The 21,215-nt window shown below is 46.1% G+C and overlaps 1 protein-coding gene across 2 annotated transcripts in view; it reads left to right on the forward strand.

The window, feature by feature from the left end:
* LOC111858319 (kalirin-like) overlaps positions 1–21,215 on the forward strand; it is a 142,071-nt gene that overhangs the window by 89,314 nt on the left and 31,542 nt on the right. For both annotated transcript variants that reach the window (XM_023839981.2, XM_023839982.2), the window contains exons 26-34: positions 269–338; positions 500–589; positions 865–957; positions 1,572–1,683; positions 2,169–2,359; positions 3,681–3,782; positions 4,793–4,935; positions 5,596–5,698; positions 16,566–16,812. In XM_023839981.2, coding sequence (XP_023695749.1) covers positions 269–338; positions 500–589; positions 865–957; positions 1,572–1,683; positions 2,169–2,359; positions 3,681–3,782; positions 4,793–4,935; positions 5,596–5,698; positions 16,566–16,812 — 1,151 coding nt within the window. The remainder of the gene's footprint in view (positions 1–268; positions 339–499; positions 590–864; positions 958–1,571; positions 1,684–2,168; positions 2,360–3,680; positions 3,783–4,792; positions 4,936–5,595; positions 5,699–16,565; positions 16,813–21,215) is intronic.

The raw sequence follows: 21,215 nt of genomic DNA on the forward strand, positions 1-21,215 counted from the left end.
CAGTGATGAAGCCTTAGGCAAGTTTCATCACTGTGGCCAAGAAAGCTTCTCTGTGCAGTTATACTTTATCTCAATTGCTCTACATGCTCCTTCTTTGTACTTTCTGAACCTACACTTTCCACCTCTAGTAACTGCAGATCTATAGATTTTTTAACATTAGAATGGCTATTTACAGTTTGTATAATAGTTGTGACACATGCCCATCGTAATGCTAATGACTCTTTGGGAGATCTCATTGTATTCTTTTTTTTCTTCTTTATAATTCCAGCATTTTCCTGAAGGAACTGGTTAACTATGAGCAGCTTCCTGAGGACGTGGGCCATTGCTTTGTTACCTGGGTAACGTGGGATGCTGTGTCCTTATGTCGTTATTTCTAGGAACTTAAGCGTTTGTGTGGCACCTGGTGCCAAAATCGCTAGAAAACCTGTCACAGACCCAGTTTGCCTCAGAGCATGTCAGAAGGATAAGTAACCAGACGTCTTTGTCTTGCTGTTTGCAGGCCGACAAGTTCAACATGTATGTCACCTACTGTAAAAATAAGCCAGATTCCAGCCAGCTGATATTGGAACAGGCTGGGACATTTTTTGATGTGAGTACTTCCAGCTATTCAAACTTTAAGATTTGATATTTTTCTTTAGTGTGTTTTATTTGTGAATTTAGCATCTTGCAAATTAATGGGTCAGTACACCTACTTAATCTGCAGATGGAGCCAGAGAGCTAGTTATTCTGTAAATTTTAGATCTCTGCATTTGGTAAATAGACTAACAGTTTAGCCATAGACTTGAAGCATCAATGTACAATGAAACTGAACAGAGGCATTTCTAGCACATGACCTTGAAGCTGAAGCTCGCTGCATCCTTCCAGGAAATTCAACATAGGCATGGCTTGGCCAACTCCATCTCCTCCTACCTGATCAAGCCGGTGCAGAGGATCACCAAGTACCAGCTGCTCCTTAAGGTGCTGTCAGGATGCCACCTTGGGAATCTCTGCCCAAGTCCATGATGGAGTATCTCAAGTTACTTCTTTCTGTCACACATGCTCTCACACTGGTTTATTGGTACATTTGCAACACTGGATTTTTATGTACAGTTTCGACTTCACTCACTCTCTCTATTTTTCTTCCCCCTCTCAGGATATTGGCATGTTTGCACCATTATCTGTTTGTGTATAGCTTTCTACTGGCTCAGTAATATGTCCTCCCAAGAGCATAAAACACATTTGGCATACAGCTATAAATCCGTTCCCACATCCCACACGGTCTGCGACAAAACTTCTGCGTGTTGCTTTTTTGCTGAAGTTGCTGGGAGTCTGGAAGTATGCAATGTCAATGTCTGCACACCATTAAGTATTATTATACCTTCTGCCCTGATTAGCATGTAGCAATAACTATAAGCAAGAAAGACACTTCTGGCCCAGTGTGGTGGATTTGAGACCGTATACTGGCTGTGGTTGCTGGTTCCAAACGTACCAGTTGCCAGCATGCTGGCCTGACAACCCTGGGAACTGATATTTCTCGCTTCTCCACCTGGATTTACGGAAGGGGTGGCGACTTCCTCCTTGTGGCTCCACAGGAACTACTCAGCTGCTGTGAGGAGGGGAAAGGGGAGCTGAAGGACGGCCTGGAGGTCATGCTGAGTGTCCCTAAGAGGGCCAACGATGCCATGCACGTCAGCATGCTGGAAGGTAAGAGGAACAGGCAGCGAGAAGGGAAGCTGCAGGCTGCAGGGAAACACCAGTCCCTCGCACACTGCGCTCAATAACAGCTGACTATTAATTATCTTCTGGGGTGGCACAGTGGGCAGTGATGTCACTGCAAATTTACAGATTTGAATCTGGGCCCAGCTGCACCTGTCTGAGGTTTGTTTACCCCCCCAACAGAAATGTGGTGTGTGGGGCTAGAGCTAGCAAACTTAAGGCCACAAACTAGAGTTTTGAAATACCAAACCACTCACTACTGCACATCCATTTCTAGCTACTGCTGTCTTCACCAGTGGAAACTAATTATATAAATTTTGGGACCCATGTATCCTTAATAAATCAGTACAGCCTTTTATTGATTCTAGGATGAACATGTATGTGGTTTGGTTCTTCCTTAGTGTTAGAGAGCGGTCTATAGTGACTTCTCTACGGTCTCTCCCCCTCCCCCCTCCCTGCCCCAATCCCAAAAGGTTTTGACGAGAACCTTGAGGTCCAAGGTGAGCTCATCCTACAGGATACCTTCCAGGTTTGGGATCCCAGATCCTTGATCCGAAAGGGGCGCGACCGACACCTGTTCCTGTTTGAGATCTCACTGGTGTTCAGTAAGGAGATCAAGGACTCAGCTGGACGCACAAAATACATGTACAAGAACAAACTGCTGGTAAGACCTGCCTGGCCCTTCTGCTTTCACAATTAAAAATGTGTTTAATTCTATTGTCTTGTTGACTCTTATCTAATGGCTTGGAACCATATGCTTTAAATTTAAATGTGTACAGTTGCAGCCTGCAGTGAGGTGGAGTATTTTCAGAGAAGTAATTCAGATTTAGAATCGTACTGTGAAAGAATGGGAGCTCTTCTTGAGATACGAGTCTTCTACCTGGAGACGTAAATGCAGGTTCATAATAACGAAGTTTTCCCTGAAGAGTGACTGCGTTATCTGATCTCAAACCACTGGACGTGTCCTCAAAGGCTTTGTTTTCCTGTTTTTACCGCACCAGTCCTGCATTTTTGTTCCCGGAATCCATCATTGCATCAAAGCCATGATGCTTTTTCAGTTCATTCAGGAATGGGTTTTGCAGTGACATAATACCTTTATGAACCTCCTATAGGAGGAGCACTTTAGGCACTGCTGGTTGCCACAGCAACACTGGCTCTGTGTAAGAGGTTAGCAGCTGGCGCCTCTTCTGTCCACAGCTGGATATTAGCTGATGTGAGCCCATTAAGTCTGTGAGGGTCAGACCCCTCCCCACCCTAGAAACCCCCTCTGTTACCCGTAAAGGGACCCCAGTACATTCCAGGCCCTGGACGTGCACACACCTGTCTACAACAATCCACCTCTTCTCTGCAGTGCATTTCAGCACTGCTCCCTGCCAAAGCCTGACAAGCCCTCTCTCTCACGCCACCGGCTCGCACGACACCCAGCGCAAAGTGTTCAAACAGTGCAGGTGGTGAATATATGCAAAGTGCAGCAGATGGCTTTGTTTCTAAGCAGGCCTCTTTATGTGCCTTCAGAAGGTATCGATCGTGACAGAGACCCACTTCCAGATGCTGCGTCCCTGCCGACTCTGGCCGCAGAGAGATCGGGCAGAATGCGGCTTTAGATTGGTAGCACGTGCGAGTAGCACAGACGTGTTTCGCCTGTGAATGCATCCAGTTAGATTTGCGGTTTTTTTTACCTTCCACTGCTCTACAATATGCAAAACTATGGTACATATGTTAGTAATCGGTCACATTCATGTCCCTGTTTGCGTCAGATTTTGGTTTGGGAAATAAGTCCACACAAACAATTTATAGAGAAAATGGAAGGTGTCCTAAAAAGGACGCTCTGCCTGCATTAAGGGTTTTATTATTTTCCGGAGAAACAGAAACTGTACAGGAGATAACTTTGAATGGAAGGCAGTGGGTGTAATTTTTTCATGCACTTTTTGTGGTGCTTCATCTCCATCTATTAAGTAAACATGGGTCCATGTTTGTGTTTTTAGACCTCAGAGCTGGGCGTGACGGAGCACATTGAAGGGGACCCCTGTAAATTTGCCCTCTGGGCTGGGAGGACACCATCATCGGACAATAAGACGGTTCTCAAGGTACGTTTCTTCACTGGCTGATGCGATGGAATTCACCCTGAAAGTAGAAGGAAGGTGATATATGGCATCGGATCTAGGGGCTCTTTCGTACTTCTGATGCAGAAACCCACTCAGTCTCATCTTGATCATATTGGTTTGGGTGAGAGACTCTGAGGGGTTTGGGACCAGACCGCGCCTTTTATTCTCTGCCAGCGAATGAGGGTCATCAGCCGAGAAACAGAAATGAAAGTGCTTCAGGACAGACATGCTTTACCTGTGTGCAGGGGTCAGACTTGGTGCAGGGGTCAGAGAGATGAAGCAGCTTCAAAAGGCTCCACAGTGGATCATAAAGGGGAAACGCAGGCTTAGAGCAGACAGTCAGATGCCTCCAGCAGGTTAGCGGCCTGGTCTCATGGTCTCTCCTGGCAGCAGTGTTTCTTTTTAACCCTTTGATCATTCTATCAGGGAGCTGTGAGCAGCCTTCAGTGCAGATCAGGATCACCTGGTCTCTTTGATCTTGCAGGGACCTGCGTTTGCGTGTGTGTGTGTGTGTGTGTGTGTGTGCGCACGAACCAGCCATTGGCGTATATAAAGGGTCCATGCTAATGTTGGGGCTGGATCGCCCATACGAAGCCCAGGGTGTGTGAAGCAGCTCTTCACGCCTCTTCTGTGCATAAACAGACTTGTCTGGTTCAGGTGCCACCCTGTGAGCTCAGACCAATAAACTCACCCAATTCAGAATTGATAAACTGAGCACAATATATCTCAAACACAAACCTACCTCAGGGGTATGGAGAACCACCTCTCATTTCAACATTTAATGGAGAAGATATTGGGACAGGCAAGGATTGATTATACCATGAACATCTCTCATGTGATGCTTTAACGCTCAGAGGAAATTCAGAGGAAATTACTGGAAAGGACACTTTTTGGCATGCCGTTTGCTGTTGTTGCTGGACCAGATTTTGGATGCTTGTTGCGGGACTGCTAGGAACATCTGCACTGTGTCACATCTCGTGACTCACCCGCAGGCCTCAAGTGTCGAAGTGAAGCAGGAGTGGATCAAAAACATCCGGGAGGTAATCCAGGAGAGAATCATTCACCTGAAGGGGGCGCTGAAAGAGCCCATCCCAATACCCAAAACGCCGGCCAAGCAGCGAAACAACAGCAGAAGGTGAGAAGAAATGACTGCTTGGACTTTCTGTCTATCTTCCGGAAGTGAAGTGAGCCGATCCTAGACAGTTCATTGCAGGACACACACACACACACACACACACACCAGTTACCATACTTGTACATTTCTGAACTATGGAAGGGATGCCTCTAGGAGACCCACACAGACACAGGTAGAACATACATGCTCCACACAGACACAGGTAGAACATACATGCTCCACACAGACACAGGTAGAACATACATGCTCCACAAACACACAGGTAGAACATACATGCTCCACACAGACACAGGTAGAACATACATGCTCCACACAGACACAGGTAGAACATACATGCTCCACACAGACACAGGTAGAACATGCATTTTCCACACAGACAGAACTGCAGGTGGGATTTGAAGCCCTAACTCTGGAGGTGTTTGACTACATTGCTACCCACTGAGATACCACAATTTACTTAATTTAGGCAATATTATGCTAAACAAACTATAACTTATAAAGCATAACTTATTGAATGAGGTTCTGATGGCATTTAGACATTGACTAGCGGATGTGTAATCTCATATCTAATATATCAGGATATAAAATCGGAAGCTAAGCATTACTCATCCGGAAGGTGTCTGTCCTTTGTTATGTTAAGACTATTGGGTGTTTCCTTAGGGATGTTGGCGAGGAACTGGACAGTCAGGGAGATGGCAGCAGCCAGCCGGATACCATCTCCATCGCTTCCAGGACCTCACAGAACACGGTGGAGAGTGACAAGGTAGGAGTCCCCGTCCCTCAGAGACTCCCACGATCATCAGGGTCACTGGCCGCGTGGCAGCTGCAGCTGTTCTGATTTTCTGGGGGCGGGGTGTCTGTCCCACGCGTCATTGCATCAGGGGGTGATGGCAGGTGCCGATGTTGTGCTGTGGACGTCTGGGTGAAAGCAGAGAGGGACCAGAATCCAGGTTAACATCTTGGCCTTATTACCAAAGGCTGCCCATGTAGTGCCAGCATGGTCTTTCAGATGGTTCATTAAAAAACACAGCGATCTAATTAAAAAATAAGAAACAAAAATATTATATCACATAACTGACATATCTTGAATGGATAATGTAATTTAGAATTGTAATTGATGTAAGTGTATTTATAGTTTTCTTAAATAATAAATATATCTTTTTACTTCTGAAATACAAAAAAAAATCTAACATGCTTCTGATCTCAAAACTTTTTGTTCATTAAGGAATGACGATAGCATGCTCCACCTGTTTGGTCAGGTGACCTTTGATTGACAGCTGTGGTGCAATAGGGGTTTCCCAAACTTTATTGTTTGAAGCAAGGGGTTTGCCACTGCAGCACAGGTGCATCATATGAAATCATGGAAAGTCTCCTCAAACTCTGTGAAGTCATTTGTCCTCACAGGGCGTATGAGGCACCCATAGAAGTCACAGTAAGGTTTTTATGAACTGTTGTCATCACTTGCTTTGCTTCTTAAATTCATTTCAGCAGCTTTGTAGTGGCAGAGTATTGTTGGATACTGGTTTCTGAGGTTATTCTTCTCTACAAGGGGTTGCGTTTGTTTAGAAGTTTGTTCATTATTCTCTTGTTCTTTGTTAGAGTGGTATCCTCCCTTTTCTTGGTCTGAGACAAATGCTGCTGCTTGTACCGCTGGATTCCTCTGTACTCAGCTGTACCGTTGTCCTAGCAACCAGCCAGTCTGTTCAGGTGCAGTTTGATACAGTTCTCATCTGCTGTTGGGTTCAGTTTAGTCTAAGCCTGTCGTAAAACACGCCTTTGTTCAATTCAGGTTCTGGGCACTGTTTTACAGGCCCTAGAGCAGGGGTGTCAAACTGCAGTCCTGGGGGGCCGCAGCCCTGTGTAGCTTAGCTCTTTCCCTGTTCCACCACAAATGATTCAGCTCAACAGCTATGTGGTAATTAGCACAAGAAGTTAATTCAGGTGTGTTAAACGAGGGGAAACCCAAAAATGTGCAGGACTCCGGCCCTCCAGGACTGGAGTCTGACACCTGTGCCCTAGAGCGTCAAGGCCCAAAGACTGCACTGTTCTGCATACTGCCTCATTTTATTCCCTACAGCAACGTCAATTAACTGGACGTGAATAAAGTCACATGACTTTTTGGGTCTCAATCGATTGCTAATTGAAAGGTAAATCGGCAACTTGCATGAACTAAGGTCCCCAAGGACGACTCAGTTCAGGCCTTGAAGTTATGCCAAGATACGCTCTTTTCTTGGATGGGCTCCATATCAAGGAGAGAGAGAGAGCGTGGGGGCGGAGGTTTGGAGAACGTAATGGAGGTCTGGTTGGACTTTAGCACCATGTTGGATGGACATGTAAGCTTCATAAACATCAGGCTGCCTTTTATCTCTGCTGATTGACGCTTGCCAAACCTTCAGCTGTATTTTTTACACCAACCCCCTCCCCTTGGTGGGGCTCTGAGTAATCAGACCAGCAGTGGCATTTCTCTGTAGACCTTCTAGGTCGTTCAAGTGGGAGGGTCAGCTCTGACTTTCCCAGCTGGCTTCCCTGCCCCTGACTGCAGTACTCAGGTTCCTAGCTGTGAATGTGCTGCTTTGGTGGGGGGGGCAGTATCTGATCAGTCTTATTGTAATGTTCGTGAAAAATGTGTGGCATACCCTAAGAAATATGCTCAAGAAATTAAGTGATTGGGCCCTGAATGCTAAAGTTGATTGCTTTATAACAGTCATATTTTATCTGCTAATGTTTGCCCAAAACAACACTATAGTGGTTTTGACGTGAGTTGCTGCCCAGATGATGAATTTAAGGTGATTTTAATTGAAAAGGTTTTATGATTAATTTCGCTGTTTTATGTTGACTTTCTGCGAGTTGAAAAGCAGTGAGTTCTTTAAAACAAGCCCCATCAGCTAAACTTTTGAGCTCATAGCGCCCGCCAAATGAGAAATGTGGGTTTTCTCTGTCTCGCTACAGATTCACCAGCCAGTCAGCTGTTCCATAAACATGCACTTCTCTGGTTGTATAAGTGCCTCATTGTTTTGGCTCTCTCTAGTTTACCAGTCTTCTCTCTCCTATTTTTGTGTCGTGAGAGGCCCTAGCACAGGAAATGTGGGACGGGGGGGTGGTTCTGCGTGTACCTAGAATGTGTAGGCGCTGTGTGGTTTGGGCCCAGCAGCCGTGGTTGCCTCTGTCTCCTGTTCTGCAGAGGCGATATTTACATGGAGAGATTCCTGAAAGGCTATGGGTGCGTAAGTTTTGATTTACTTGGTAGACAGCAAGCTTCCCGCCCAGTCTGTCTCTGCACCTCCAGGGGGAGTTTCGCTGCAGCGAGGGTTTGGCTCGCACATGCTAGGCCTTCACTTTGAAACGCATTATGCAGTTAAATGAGGGGATTTATCGCTGTGACTGTTTACTCTCTTTAATCGGCACACATTTCATTTTTTTCCCTCCACTCTCTTTTTACACCCGGGTTTATTGATATGAAGTGGTTCTGTTTCAGAGCTGTAGTTAGGACAACGCCCATGTTTTGTACTGAAGGTTGGAGTTCAGTTTAGTGTGTGTGTGTGTGTGTCTGTGTCCCCTCCCTCTTTACATTATGTCACTTGTTACAAAATGTTTGTCTGTGGTGTTTGTGGCCAATCAGAAAGCAGCTCAATGTATTAATGTATTATTTCATTACAATATGAAAAGGTCTGTCCCTCCTGCCTGGCTTTTGATAATGGGCTTATTTTGTTGGTTTTGTGCTTTTGCTTTCACAAAGTCACAAGAATGTCGTCCTATGATATAGACACTCCCTCCCTGAGTGTGACGGCTGGGCTGCTCGCTCTCGCTCGCTCGCTCTCTCTCTCCCTCACTCACTCACTCATGCGTGTCCGCGCTATCTCTCTCAGCCTCAGGTGAGCGAGGACGCAAAAGCCTGGCCATGAGGAAGAGCAACTCAGAGCTTGACCACTCTGTCTCATAGCCTGTTAGCTAGGACAGACAGCCAGCCAATCATATAGCCAGGTAGATAGCCCACCAGCCAATCGGTGACCCCCGTACAGCTCACCATGCCCAAGTGGATGAGCTTCAAGCTGTCAAAGGACAGCCAACGCGTAAGTATCTCTTGTAGTTGAGCAACTCAAGTTGGATTGGCTTAAGGAATCGTCAGGTTTCAAGTTGTGTAACCAAGTCGTGTGTTTGGTAACGGAGGCAGAGAGGCTGGAAAGGTTTGGGTATAAGTGCTGTGCTTTTTCTGAGCTAATTTCTACTTAAGAAAAGCTGGCTCCAGGGACCCGCTTGGCAGTGGTCTACAGCGTCTTCAGAGCTAACTCACATTCTGTCCTGATTTATAGCATTTGCTGAGATTTTGAAATAAGTATAATTTTAAAAAGCTGTGTTTCCATTGAAGGGAAAAAAATCCTTCACATTTGACTTTTAACCTTTTAACTCGGAGGAAAAAAATTAAAGGTTTTTATTACTGGTTTTAACAATGAGCGGGAATTAACAATGACAAGTATATTTTGTGGACAACATGTTTAGATTGAAGATTGAGTCATCCTGCGTGGTTAAAAGTTAGTATCTGTGGAAATTCGGTGTTAAAAGTTGATGCGTGGAACGATGCCGTTGAGTATCAGGAAGGACACGGATAGGCGAGGCTGGTTGTTATTCGCGTGTTCTGTGGGATGGCAGGAGCGCCATACTGGCATGACTGTGCCCGAGGAAAGCGTCGCGCCGTAACAGCGCTCGACGTTTGCCCCGTCTTGCAGCACCGCATGCCCATAGCTCTGTTGGATCTCAGGAAGAAGCTGGACCCTTTTGGGCACCCACACCCACACACGTGCTGGCATCTGAGCTTGCGATTTGGAAGGACCTCGCTGAGTTTGCGTCTATTTTACATGCATTAATTTAAAAAGAGGCTTTTGTGCAAAGTGACATACAAGGAGGGCAGATAATCTATTACGAGCAGCAGCTGTCAGGAGCCAGTTTAGATGCAAGTGCTGTAGGCTGAGCTGCCAATGAGTGACAGGAAACCTTGGAAGTGCCAGGAAGTTGAAGGAGCAACAGGTATCAAAACGCTCTTTAGGACCTAGCGTCAGCTATATGAGTTTCTAGTAGGAAATACGTCTAAGTTCAAACACAAGCAGGCATCCAGTAATTCCAAATGTACCTATTTCTGTGGAACAGTCAATAAAGTGAGAGAGCAGAGGGTCAGTAGTTGGGTTAGGGCAGGGGTACCCAATCTTATCCGCAAAAGGGTCGGTGTGTATGCGGGTTTTCGCTGCAACTCCCTGATTAGATTACTAATTAGAGGACTGATTGGCTGAAGAGTCTTCACACCTGGGTTTGAACAGCTGACCTACAGGTTATCCCAGAAACCTGCATACACACCGGCCCTTTGCGGATAAGATTGGGTTGGGGTTTGTGAGCGATTCCCGTAATGGATGGCGCTCCAGACATTTCTTGAAGGTTGCAAGGGATTCCGCAGGCCTGTTATGGTTTTGGTGTTCCAGTCCACTAGTTCATCTGGACTAGACCAGTCTCGCCTCAGACTAGAACAAGCTGTTGTTTGCAGACTCTCCCGAGGTTCGTTCCCTGGATTTGCAGTGTGTGAATTGTGGAATTGAGTTTCTTTTCAGAGTGTGTTTAAAGATTTAAGATAAAACAAAATGTAATTAAGGACAAAAGTTTTAAAAGGTGACCCCATTACTGACGTGCACCTGAGCAATACTGACCGCGTCATCCATCCCCCTCCCGCCCCTCCATGTTGCCGAGCAACGGGGCCACCATGCCTTCTCAGAGCGACCTGATACGACGCAGATGTTGGGCCGAGAGGGGAGGCCACCGTCACATGTCCGCCCGTGACGCTGGTCCCGGAGAGGGGCTGACATTTCGGGGACAAAAGCAGACTTAAGGAGTAGATAGATCCGGTGTCGGTATGGCAACTAACACCGTGGTGATGCTGTCTTTCAGCAGCCTGGGGAAACGGATAGCGAACGATAATAACATTTAGGTTTTGTGTCAGTGGCTAATGGGTGTTTTTTGCCAAAGTGGCTTTCAATGTCACACTTGCGTTTATTCAGGTTTAAATCCGAGTGTCTTAACAGGAGCTCGGATTAAATACCGGACTTTAAAGTGACACCTCTCAGCATTTGAACCCTTACCCTACTGGTAAATGACTGCAGCGTGGACAAATCGTCTATAGACTGCCTCACCCTAAAACTGCATCCCTGTTAGGTTTCATCACGGTTTTGCATTTTGTCCTTCATTAGCGGATCAGCACTTAAAAAGGGGGCGGCTGTTTAATGGAGTGGTTCAGATTGCTCCCGTCGGAAGCCTAAAGATGAAACGATTTGAACTTGGTCAAGTTCTGTAACTCCTGAGACGCGTTCGCCTTCCTTCTGGCCCTCGGCATCTGCTCAGAGCAGCCGTGCGAAGCTTCTATTCCAGGACTTTGTGTTTGGCACCTTGATCATTTCCACATATGATTGGTGTGTGCAGTGTGTAGCGCTGAGGTCACGCAAGCCTGTTTTCCGTGCTGTGGTTGTCGCGGTCTTTGGTAACCACAAAAGCACATTAGTCTCAGCTAGTCTGGGATTAGTTTCCGTAGTAAAAGATATAAAAATTCCCGTTTTTCTTGTAAAGTTAGCTTTTAAGTACCCAGAGGGTGTGAAACCTGTGACGACTTCCAGCTGTATGTGTTGTGCACGTGTGCGTGTCCAGCCTGTCTGCTCTCTGTGACAGAAATAGCGGACTAGTGGCAGGTCGCCATAGCGCCCATGTCTGAGTAGCCTTTTTGGACGTGACTCTCCACAGTCCTGGAAGCCAGACACTTTAGCACTTCCTGCTTCCCGGAGGGCCGTCGGTGTGCCGCTCTGGGACGTGCCGTTTAAAAAACGCACCCTGCGGTCTTCTGCTGTCAGTGCCATCTTTATCAGGACTGGGAGGGACTGGCTGAGCGCACATCAGAGTGGTGCTGACTCGCTGGGGGGTGACAGGTAGCTTTCTGTGTTGTGCTTCACTTCTTGGGATCTTTGCCCTGGATGGCCAGAGAGATTCTATACAGCTAGTTAGCTTATTCACTGAAATCTGTGATTTTACTGCCTGGAAACTGACTGTCAGACTTTTGAATGGCTGCCATTGCAGACAAACGTGTGTGTGTGTGTGTGTAAGTGTCTTGGGGCAGGGTGGGGGATTTTGGGCAGGGCTGGTGTGAGATGAACTTCTATTCAGGCTACACAGTATTTCTTGCTGTTACCGTATGAGGGGAATAAAATTCTTTTTCTTGCGGTGAAGTTTTCAATACAGGGTAAGAACTTTTCTTTTTAAGTGTTTATTGTAAAGGCAGCTTATTTGTGGTAAAGGACTTTATCTAAGGACCTGTTTTTAATAAGCCTAGATTGTGTTGACCAAATAAAGACTAAATTTCATTTGAAGATTGCATTCGTATTTTCATTTGATGACTTTGATACTTAGGATACAATACTCTGCTAAAGTAATATTTTTCAGCATTTGTATTCATATTAAAAATGAATTTTGGAACATTATAAGGAAAATAATTGTGTTTTCCCTGTCTGTTTTGTAAATTAAGTTAGGTTAAAGGAACTAGTTCAGCTTTTCCAGAATTCAGCAAAAAAGTAACCTTTTCTGTATCTAATGAATGAATCATGCTGGTTTTGCTACCGCGGTAATGTGAAATGGTTCCTCCTATCCTTGTCGGTAATACTGGTTTAGGGGGTCTTGATGTTAAGGGTAGAATGGTAAGTGGTCTTAATCTTCAAGAGGGTAACTGATGGATGGTGTTTTTTTTTAAATTATGGCATCCAAGTTTGTACGCAATGCAAGTACCTGCTGGTACCATAAGGGATGGGAGATGTCTCACAGACATTGTGATTGTGAACAGTAATTCTGAGAGATGGTCTTTTTGTTAATTGTTTGTCATATGACTTTTGGATGACCAGAAGGATGTAGTGTCAGACCCAGCAAGGTAACCTCCTCTTGTGACTTTTCTGTACATTTCTCTTCTGAGTAAAATGTAAGGTTAAATTAGTCAGACGTAACGGGGCTTTATAGTATAATAGGAGGCTGTGTTGACTTTCTGAATATTCTGCAGTTTTCAGCTGCAGTGTTGATTTCCTTGCTGTCTGGAGGGGCGTCTCCCTGTCACTCTTTATCCCCAGATGTGTCCACACATGGAACATGTTTCTCATTTAGTATATAGCGGATTTAGCGCTGGGCTCGCCAGAGAGGAGTACGTGCGTTGCGGTCAGCGCGTGGGTTGTGATCTCGCAATGATGTCTGAGTGGAATCTCAGTGTCACGTTCAGCGGGCGAGACCCCGAGGCTTGCCAACACGCTGCCGCTGCTCGTGCGAGGCGGGCGGTGAGGATGGAGTCGTGTGTAAATGGAGGGTGGGGGCTTGGGGGTGACGTCATGGACGCGTAAGTGAAAGCAGGCGTTTTGGGAAGAGGGAACAGCATGTCCGCCAGAACCAGCGGGAGCAATGGATTCCGCAGCTGGGAGCGGGGGGAGGGACTCGGACCCGACAGACTCCGTCATCGGAGCCAGAGCCAGCTGTCAGGGAATTCCACTGCCCTGGCGACCCCCACTCCACCCACTCCCCGTTTCCCCCACCTCTGCAGGTCGCTGGGCATCAGCTCGCCAACCATGCACCCGTGGGTCTAGTGGGGTCTGTGATTTTTGGGAGTTTTACTTGCAGGGACTCATTTGGTCACTTGGAAAGGGAACTTGGAATGAACTGCAAGGAAGAGAATTAAATCCCTCTTACCGAGTGTCACGGCTGCCATCCTCAGTTACTTCGTCTTCCCAGCGATTCGCCCAGATTTGCACATGGCTGAATTATCACCAGGAAAAAAAAACTTTTTGCTAATAGTTATGTAACCACTTATTTTGTTCAGTTACTTGTGTGATGAAGAGTCTATCGAAAGCACTTCTGTTCCTCCGTGCGTTTGCCCCTCCACACCGTGCATCTCCTGCTTGTTTGTGCAGAGCTAATGCTGCCTTATTCCTGAGTGATGAAATAGCTGTCGCCTGTCTGTCCATGTTGGGGTGGGCTGTCCTGTATGGCATTAATGCTGCTGTGTGGGTTTTCCTGTGAGCCCGCATGTCACGTAAGAACTCACAACCTAGGCGATGTTTAGGCTCCGCCTCTGGAGCCGGACAGGCCTGGTATAGTGGTGGGGGGTGGGGGGTGCGGTGGGGGGAGGTGATTGAGGTCTGCATCTGCCTTGCAGGTGTCAAATTATCCCTCTGGATTGGTGAGAGAGAACTCAGCCAAAGAGCCTGAGAAAAGGGCTTGAGAAGACAGGAGGAAAGTTTTTTTTATGCTGACAATGCACTGTGCAATCGATTAAAAAGGCATTCTCAAAGATTATCTGGAAATATGTTTGAAGTGAACAGTTTCCTCTCTTGAGTCCGTTGATATAATTTACTGTGTCTTACTGCGCCCACCCCTAATACAGACCGTGTGTTAAGTCCAGGACTTTTACATGGAGATATGGTAGTACAGTATGTTCACACACGCACGCAAGTTTCTGCTTGCTTGTTGAACTCCTCGATTACCTGCATTGCAAGTACTATCTGATTCTATTAAGGGTATTAAGAAGGAAACGTATGCTAAGGAGGGACACTCTATATCATAATGTTCAGGACCAAATGGGTGGAGCATTCTAGAACAAAGCAGGAATTGAAAGGAAGTAAGACTTTCAATGGAAGGTGCAGCATTTCTTCAGTGGCTAACGGAAAGCGCCATCCAGGCGAGGGACATCTGAGGATCAGGTTTTCAGGTGTCAGGGGGAGTATGACCCCCCCCCCCCCCCCCCTTTGAAGATCCTATTCTAATCACTGTACTGTCTGGGAGGAAATGGCAAGAGAGGTCTTGTTATAGGCTCGGTCTTTGTCTCAGGGTAATGCGGTCTGGACCGGGATGCTGTGGTCTTACCTAGAAAGAATTCTAACTGAACACTTATTAGTTCTGTAACTGAGCTGTGAAAACAGCGTATTTACAAACACTTATAATCCTGGGGGGCTTTAAAGAGGACAGACGTGGTTCTCTGTTCTTACAGGGGGAGGTAAGTCGAGCTAACGATCAGCCAACAGGGATCACATGTAAAGTACCTAAGGTGCCTTTCATCACATAATTAAGAGCATTTATATGTGAATTCCAGGGTGTACATTGTACATTGAATTATTCACTGTTTGGACAGTAATGGTTTCTGGCCTGCTGCCTGCGGGGGTCTGGGACTGGTGTGGCTGCTGTGGTTTATCAGCAGTGCTGCTGGGCTCCCGCGCAGCTGGGTGTGATGGTGACAACATGACGCTTCAGCCAGTGAGGATCCCGAAACGCAGAGTCATGCTGCCGCCTCCACCCACACCTTGGGGGTCAGCGTTAACCTGCATGCGGTCTAATTAGCTCCCAGTAACTGTTAGGCGGCATCTGTTGGGGTTTATAATCTTAATCTGTTGAGCTTAAGCTTTAAAGGCCTGTCAGTCTTGGCTGTTTTGTAAGCAAATGTATCATGAAAACATGGTGCTACAGCCATTCTAAGAGGAATGGATGCTTTGCTGCATTCCTTCTTAGCATTAATGTGTGTGTGTGTGTGTGTGTGTGTGTGTGTGTGGGCCATGCACACATGCATTGTAGTACTCATTTGTGCCAGCACTGTTGGATGCCAAAGGAAGCTGAATCCTATTCCTGATGGACAATGTCTGGATGACGCCTTTCCATATGATCTGATCATGTGACTTGGGGGTCTTTAAAGAGCTGGCTTTCGCTGAGGAACATGTCCTCTGTGTGATGTTCTTATCAACATGTAAGCTGTGCTTTATCAGCTTCTCGGGCTAGTTAAGGCATTGCAGGCGAGTGCTAGGGGTGTGTGCGTGTGCGTGTGTGTACGTGTGCGTGCGCATGCTTTCACCCTCTCAATTGTGTGAGATAAGTGTCACAAATGCTGGGTCATGCCAGGGTATTGCAGCATCCCATACTTACTACACAATGCTAATAGAAAATTATTTGTTACATTTCAATTAATACAGACACAAAAAAACAATTTTGTAACACAGTAAAATGATGGTCCTTTGTTTAAAAAAAAAAAAAAAAAAACTTTAGATGATTATATGTTAAAGCAATAAAATGCCTTCTCTTGTTTGTTTACAACTGTTGAGAGGGCTGGGAGGTATGACTCATGCCGGCCATTTGGAATCGTGCTAAATCTTATGCCAAACCTCGCAAAAACTTTCTAGCTTTCTGTTCTGCAGCTAAACCTAAAAGTAGGTAAGGAGATGCAGGGAGCCCAGGGGGCATCCTCGGGGTCCTGCTGCACCCGCCGTGTCGTTACGTAACGGGCTGTGATGTCACGCCTTGGCAGCGGCTGCACTGCCTGAAGATCCCCTGGAGACTTTTGCTTTCTGTATGACGAGAGGCTCGCCCCCGGGGTGTGGAGCCCATGGACCGTGAAACACGGCTGTTAGAGGCCAGCGGTTCACCTTCCCTTTAGCTGATGGGTGTGGCACACCTTGGTTGTTTTATTGTTTTTAATCTCACCTCTCTCCCTTTCCCCTTTTCTTCTCCTCCTTTCTTCCCCTTCTCTCACCCCCTTTCCCCTCTTGTCTTTTGCTTGTCTCCTATCCCCCATTTTCCTGCCCCCCCCCCCACAGCTCTCTGGTGGCTGTGAGCACACCGTCATCCTGCAGGACTTCAGCGCCGGCGGTGTCGGGGAGCTCAGCGTTCAGACTGGTCAGACGGTGGAGCTACTGGAGAGGTCCAGCGATCGCCCCGGCTGGTGCCTGGTGCGGACCACAGACCGCAATCCCCCCCTGGAGGGCCTGGTGCCCAACAGCAGCCTGTGCATCTCCCACTCACGCAGCAGCGTGGAGATGGACTGCTTCTTCCCTTCAGGGAGAGGTAGGGCCCCATGTGGTGACCAATCGGAGAGAGGTGGGCGGAACAGGTGGGCTGAAAGGAAAGCCATTGGCCAGTCATTTTAATTGACACTGCTGAAAAGGTTTTAGGCTTTTAGCTGCAAGTTTCAGCATTTTGTTTGTCTCTTATTGATGCTTCTGTCAGGAGTTAAGTAGAAGGAGATATTGACACAGTTCAAAGTATAAATATGTAATTAGTGAAGAAATTCATCACATATGATTCATATTTTGTATTTGTAGACTGTAATTACTGAAGATTTTTATTGTCGGGGTAGCCGTATTTTCGACACCTTGAAAGGGAGCCCAATAATACCCATTTTATTTTCATGGAAGAGAAACGTTGACACTGAGGACTCTGTGTACTGTGTATGTCTCTTCTAATTATCGAATCAGCACGCTGAATGTGATAAATGTTTTCCTCAACTCAAAACAGGCACCATGTATAAAAATACCGCAGTTTCACAGTGACTTTGGAGGAAGCACAAACAGTGCATAGAATGAACTAATTAGGCAAAGGGTACAAGTACAAGGCGGTACATGAGTTTAGTACCCTTGGAGTAAAGCATTAACAAACAAACAGTCAGTTTCAATCATTGTTATTATGAGAAATAATGAATGTCCGTCCAAGACTCATGAAAATATTTAAATCCTCTCTGCCGTGTCCCATTTAATATAATTGGGGGAAAATTGCATGAGTGTATTTTTCAGCAAATCCTAAGAATTCAAATTTGCAGTTTCAGAGATGGTGAAACAGAGTGGAAAATGAAATGCGTTAATTACCTGATTTTCTATGGCTTTGTGGAGTATCTTTGAGTATTCATCAGAAACGCTTTTGGCAATTATTACTGCAGTATTGGGTAAAGTCTGCCTTGGTGTGTTTTAAAATTTCCAAAGAATTCCCAGATTTACTCTTGGAACATCACTTTTTGATGCCACTGGGTGTTTTCTGCATTAGTATTTTCATCTGGGCTATTACTAGGCCTTTCAGAGACGTTTTTTTCTTGCCATTAAAATGCCACACTAGATTTGACTTCATATTTTGCACTATTTTGTATTTGACGCCAGGTTTTTGACTGGAATGTCTTTTCTTGTGCCTTTTGTCTGTAGAATTACTCTGTATGTGTCCAGTTCAATCATAACATGCTTTCCGTTCTCTGCTTGGGGATTATCGGACAGTTCGTTGCTCCATTGTAGTGGTGGCAAGGTGTTCGGTAATGTTTGGTCTGTATTCAACCTCTCATCTAACCAAAGCACCTTTCTCTGAGTAAGTCCAGTGCTCTGAAATATCTTTGCTTTATTCCTGAGAGCACCATTAAGGAGTGTGGATTTCAGAGATGAGATACACTTCTTTCACAGAATGGACGAATAACTGTCAGTGTGGCTGAATAATTGTTTCCCCCAGAAAATAATTGCAATACACTATAATGAATTGTTGAATCTTGCTTACACATTTGTCTCTTCACAAGGGTCATGCTCCTTTTGCTGAGCGTCCTCTAGAGGGCGACATTGTAGCAACGTGAACGTAATCCTCATTGTGTCTTCCTGTGTTTGACTGTGGAAGTACATTTACATTTTATTTGTTCATCAGATGCCATTATCCAAAGCGACATGCACATATTTGAGAAAGAGGGCTTAACCCGTCCCTGGAATAATTGGGGGTTAATGGCCTTGCTCAAGGGTTCAAAGGTGAAATCACTCTTCTGAGATTTGAGCTATGAGAGACCTTCCAGTACCTAACCAAAAAAAATGAATCTCTGTGAAAGAGATGAGTGGCATGTTGTTCAAGTGCATTCTGTTTAATGGGAGCTTCTGAACCAGCTTTGTTTCATGGATCACTGGAATCACTGGAGCCCCAAGGCTGCCAGACTCCACAAGGCGATGGTAGTGTTCTCATTTGTCCTAAAACCTTTAAAAAAAACATCCCTGCTTCCAGCTAGCCAATGATTGGATGATGCGCGGTAGCTTGGAAGACAACGGAGAGACATTTTCCTTTGGGACCATTTCAGAGAGACCCCAGCCAATCATGATCCATTCAGGTGGCAGGGATCCAGTCATGTTCTCAGTCACACTGCAAGCATGTTTCTGGAACGGCAGTGAGCTTTGCTCTTAAACTATTTAATGTGGAGCATAGAGCCACGGTCAGGGAGCCACGCTTGGGAGTGGCCTTCAGATCCAAGGCTTTCATGTATGAATTTGCAGAACAACTGAAATAAGGGAATAGATCAGATCTTCATCACTCGTGTCTTTAAATCTTGAAAGTTTTAGATTTCGCCCATTTACGCCACAGTAAATTATGAGGGGAGTATGTCCCTTCATGGTCCAACAGCAGTTCCTCTCTTATGACCCACCCTCTTGTAACATTTCAGATTCCTAATCTTCTGCGTCAAATGCAGCCAGTCTGTCGCAATAGGTGATTAAATGCTGTCAGTCAAACTGGCCAGCTGGGGCACCATCATCCAAGAGGGATCCCTCTCCCCACAGTCTCCCAGTGTGACGCGTTCCGATGATGCCTGATCACACCTGCCTCGTAACGCCAGAAGTGCGTTAGCTGGTGACCGTTTCCTCCACTGGCACAATCGTCTTCCTCTTTGCAGTTTCCTATTCCAGAAATAGCAGCGTGCCGGCTGTCAATGACTCTTTGTTGGGGGGACACCGGGGCCGGCTGGCCGCGGCGAGAGCGACCGACACCCAGAGCTTCATTTTCCATCTTTTTTTCTCATGCTGGTCTTGGAACAGCCTGTGTTTCCTCCTGCAGAAGCAGGTTCTTACATGTGAAAATTCACATTTGTGTCCACAAGGTCATTCCTGCTGACTTCTGACATATAATTTGCTGTAATGTTACAATCTGAACAAGGGTCTGCATTGTTGGTCCCCCCCCCCCCATCCCCCCCGCCCCATCATTATAAACATCCAGCCATTGCTTTTGCATCGCAGTTCATATCATACTCACCAAAGTTATAGCACAAATCCTCTCTAAAAAGAAATACCCCGTTCACCTTTTTATAGTTGTACTTGATGCTCCTCAGCATGATTAAAGCTGATTTAAGGCCAATTGTTTTTCTTAACCACCGCCCCCCCCGAACTATGAAGGGTGAGGATTTGTGTTCACCTCAGTGCCCAGGGCTCACCCACGTCTCCGTTTCACCTTTTCTCTGAGGAGGTGGTTATGCAAATTTGTTGGGCAGCCCATTGCTCCCTGTCTGTCAGATCCAGCTCGTTTGCATAGATCTGGGCGTTCCCAAGTCGCCATGCAAAGGAAAACAAGCGGATGACCTTGTAGCGGTATGGAAATGTGGAAACATTTACCTGTACGGCAGAGGCCCTGAGGGAGGGTGACTTGCAAAATTAGTGTGTTCGCCAGTGTATATGCCAGTGTATATGCCAGTGTATATCCTGGGCTGGAGCATGGCAGGGGGTGGGCGGGGGGACGACCTACAACCTGTCCTCTCCTGTAGGTTTTTGTGTGTTTCTTATCAAGAAAGAAGATGCAGTATCTTTTGTGCGTTGAATGAATAAAATTCAGTGCATTTTGAGGTTTTGGTATGTATATAAATGCAATTATCAGCCCGGGGGGGGGGGTGGTCCCCACAAAGCAGTGTTTCTCAGTTAGCTGGGGTGAGCTTCTAACTTAAGTTATGATTGTCCAATAAGAGTTTAGATAAGGATCCTTCCTATTGGACAACCATGACTTCTAGCTTAAGTTCACCCAGCTAACTGAGAGATCCTACTTTGTGGAGCACCCCACAGGAGTATATTGACAGAGTAGTACTAGTAATTCATCCGGTTGGGTTGGTTATGATGGAACAGACTAAAATTTCCTAAGTCAGGCTAATAGAGGGCCCATGGCCTCCATGTCTTCACAGCCTTGCAGGGTCTTATCCAGCGAGTGAAATATCTGTATGTCCATGACCCGTTTTGAGGTAGATGGAGAGGTCATTGTACTGAGTAAGTACTCCAGTGGTATGTGACAGTCCTGTTCCTGTCTCGCCCAGAAAGGTGCATCGCTTTGGAGCTGGAGGGCACCCGGAGATAGAGCATCCAGGTGTCTCTGATGGCCTCTCCACATCCAGGTAGTGAGTGGTGATGTAAGACCCCAAGCCAGGCCCTCAAGATTAAACCTGATTTGCAGAATTAATTCAATTCCATGGCTTTCCAACTTCAGCTCTGGAATTTTTTTATTTTATTTTTTTAAATCTGCTTTTTTGAGTCTTGGTATAATCCAGGCTACACTAACCGGTATATTGCTTGCAGGATCAATGCTCCTGAGACAGCAATACACAAGAACAAAGTGAAGCAGGAGACACTGGTAATGACCAAAACCCAGCCAGGCAGAGGTGGCAGAGATGACCATTAACTTATCCAACAGTTTCTCATGAAGTGACCTTC

Source organism: Paramormyrops kingsleyae, chromosome 16 (assembly GCF_048594095.1).
Source record: "Paramormyrops kingsleyae isolate MSU_618 chromosome 16, PKINGS_0.4, whole genome shotgun sequence".
Classification (NCBI taxonomy): domain Eukaryota; kingdom Metazoa; phylum Chordata; class Actinopteri; order Osteoglossiformes; family Mormyridae; genus Paramormyrops; species Paramormyrops kingsleyae.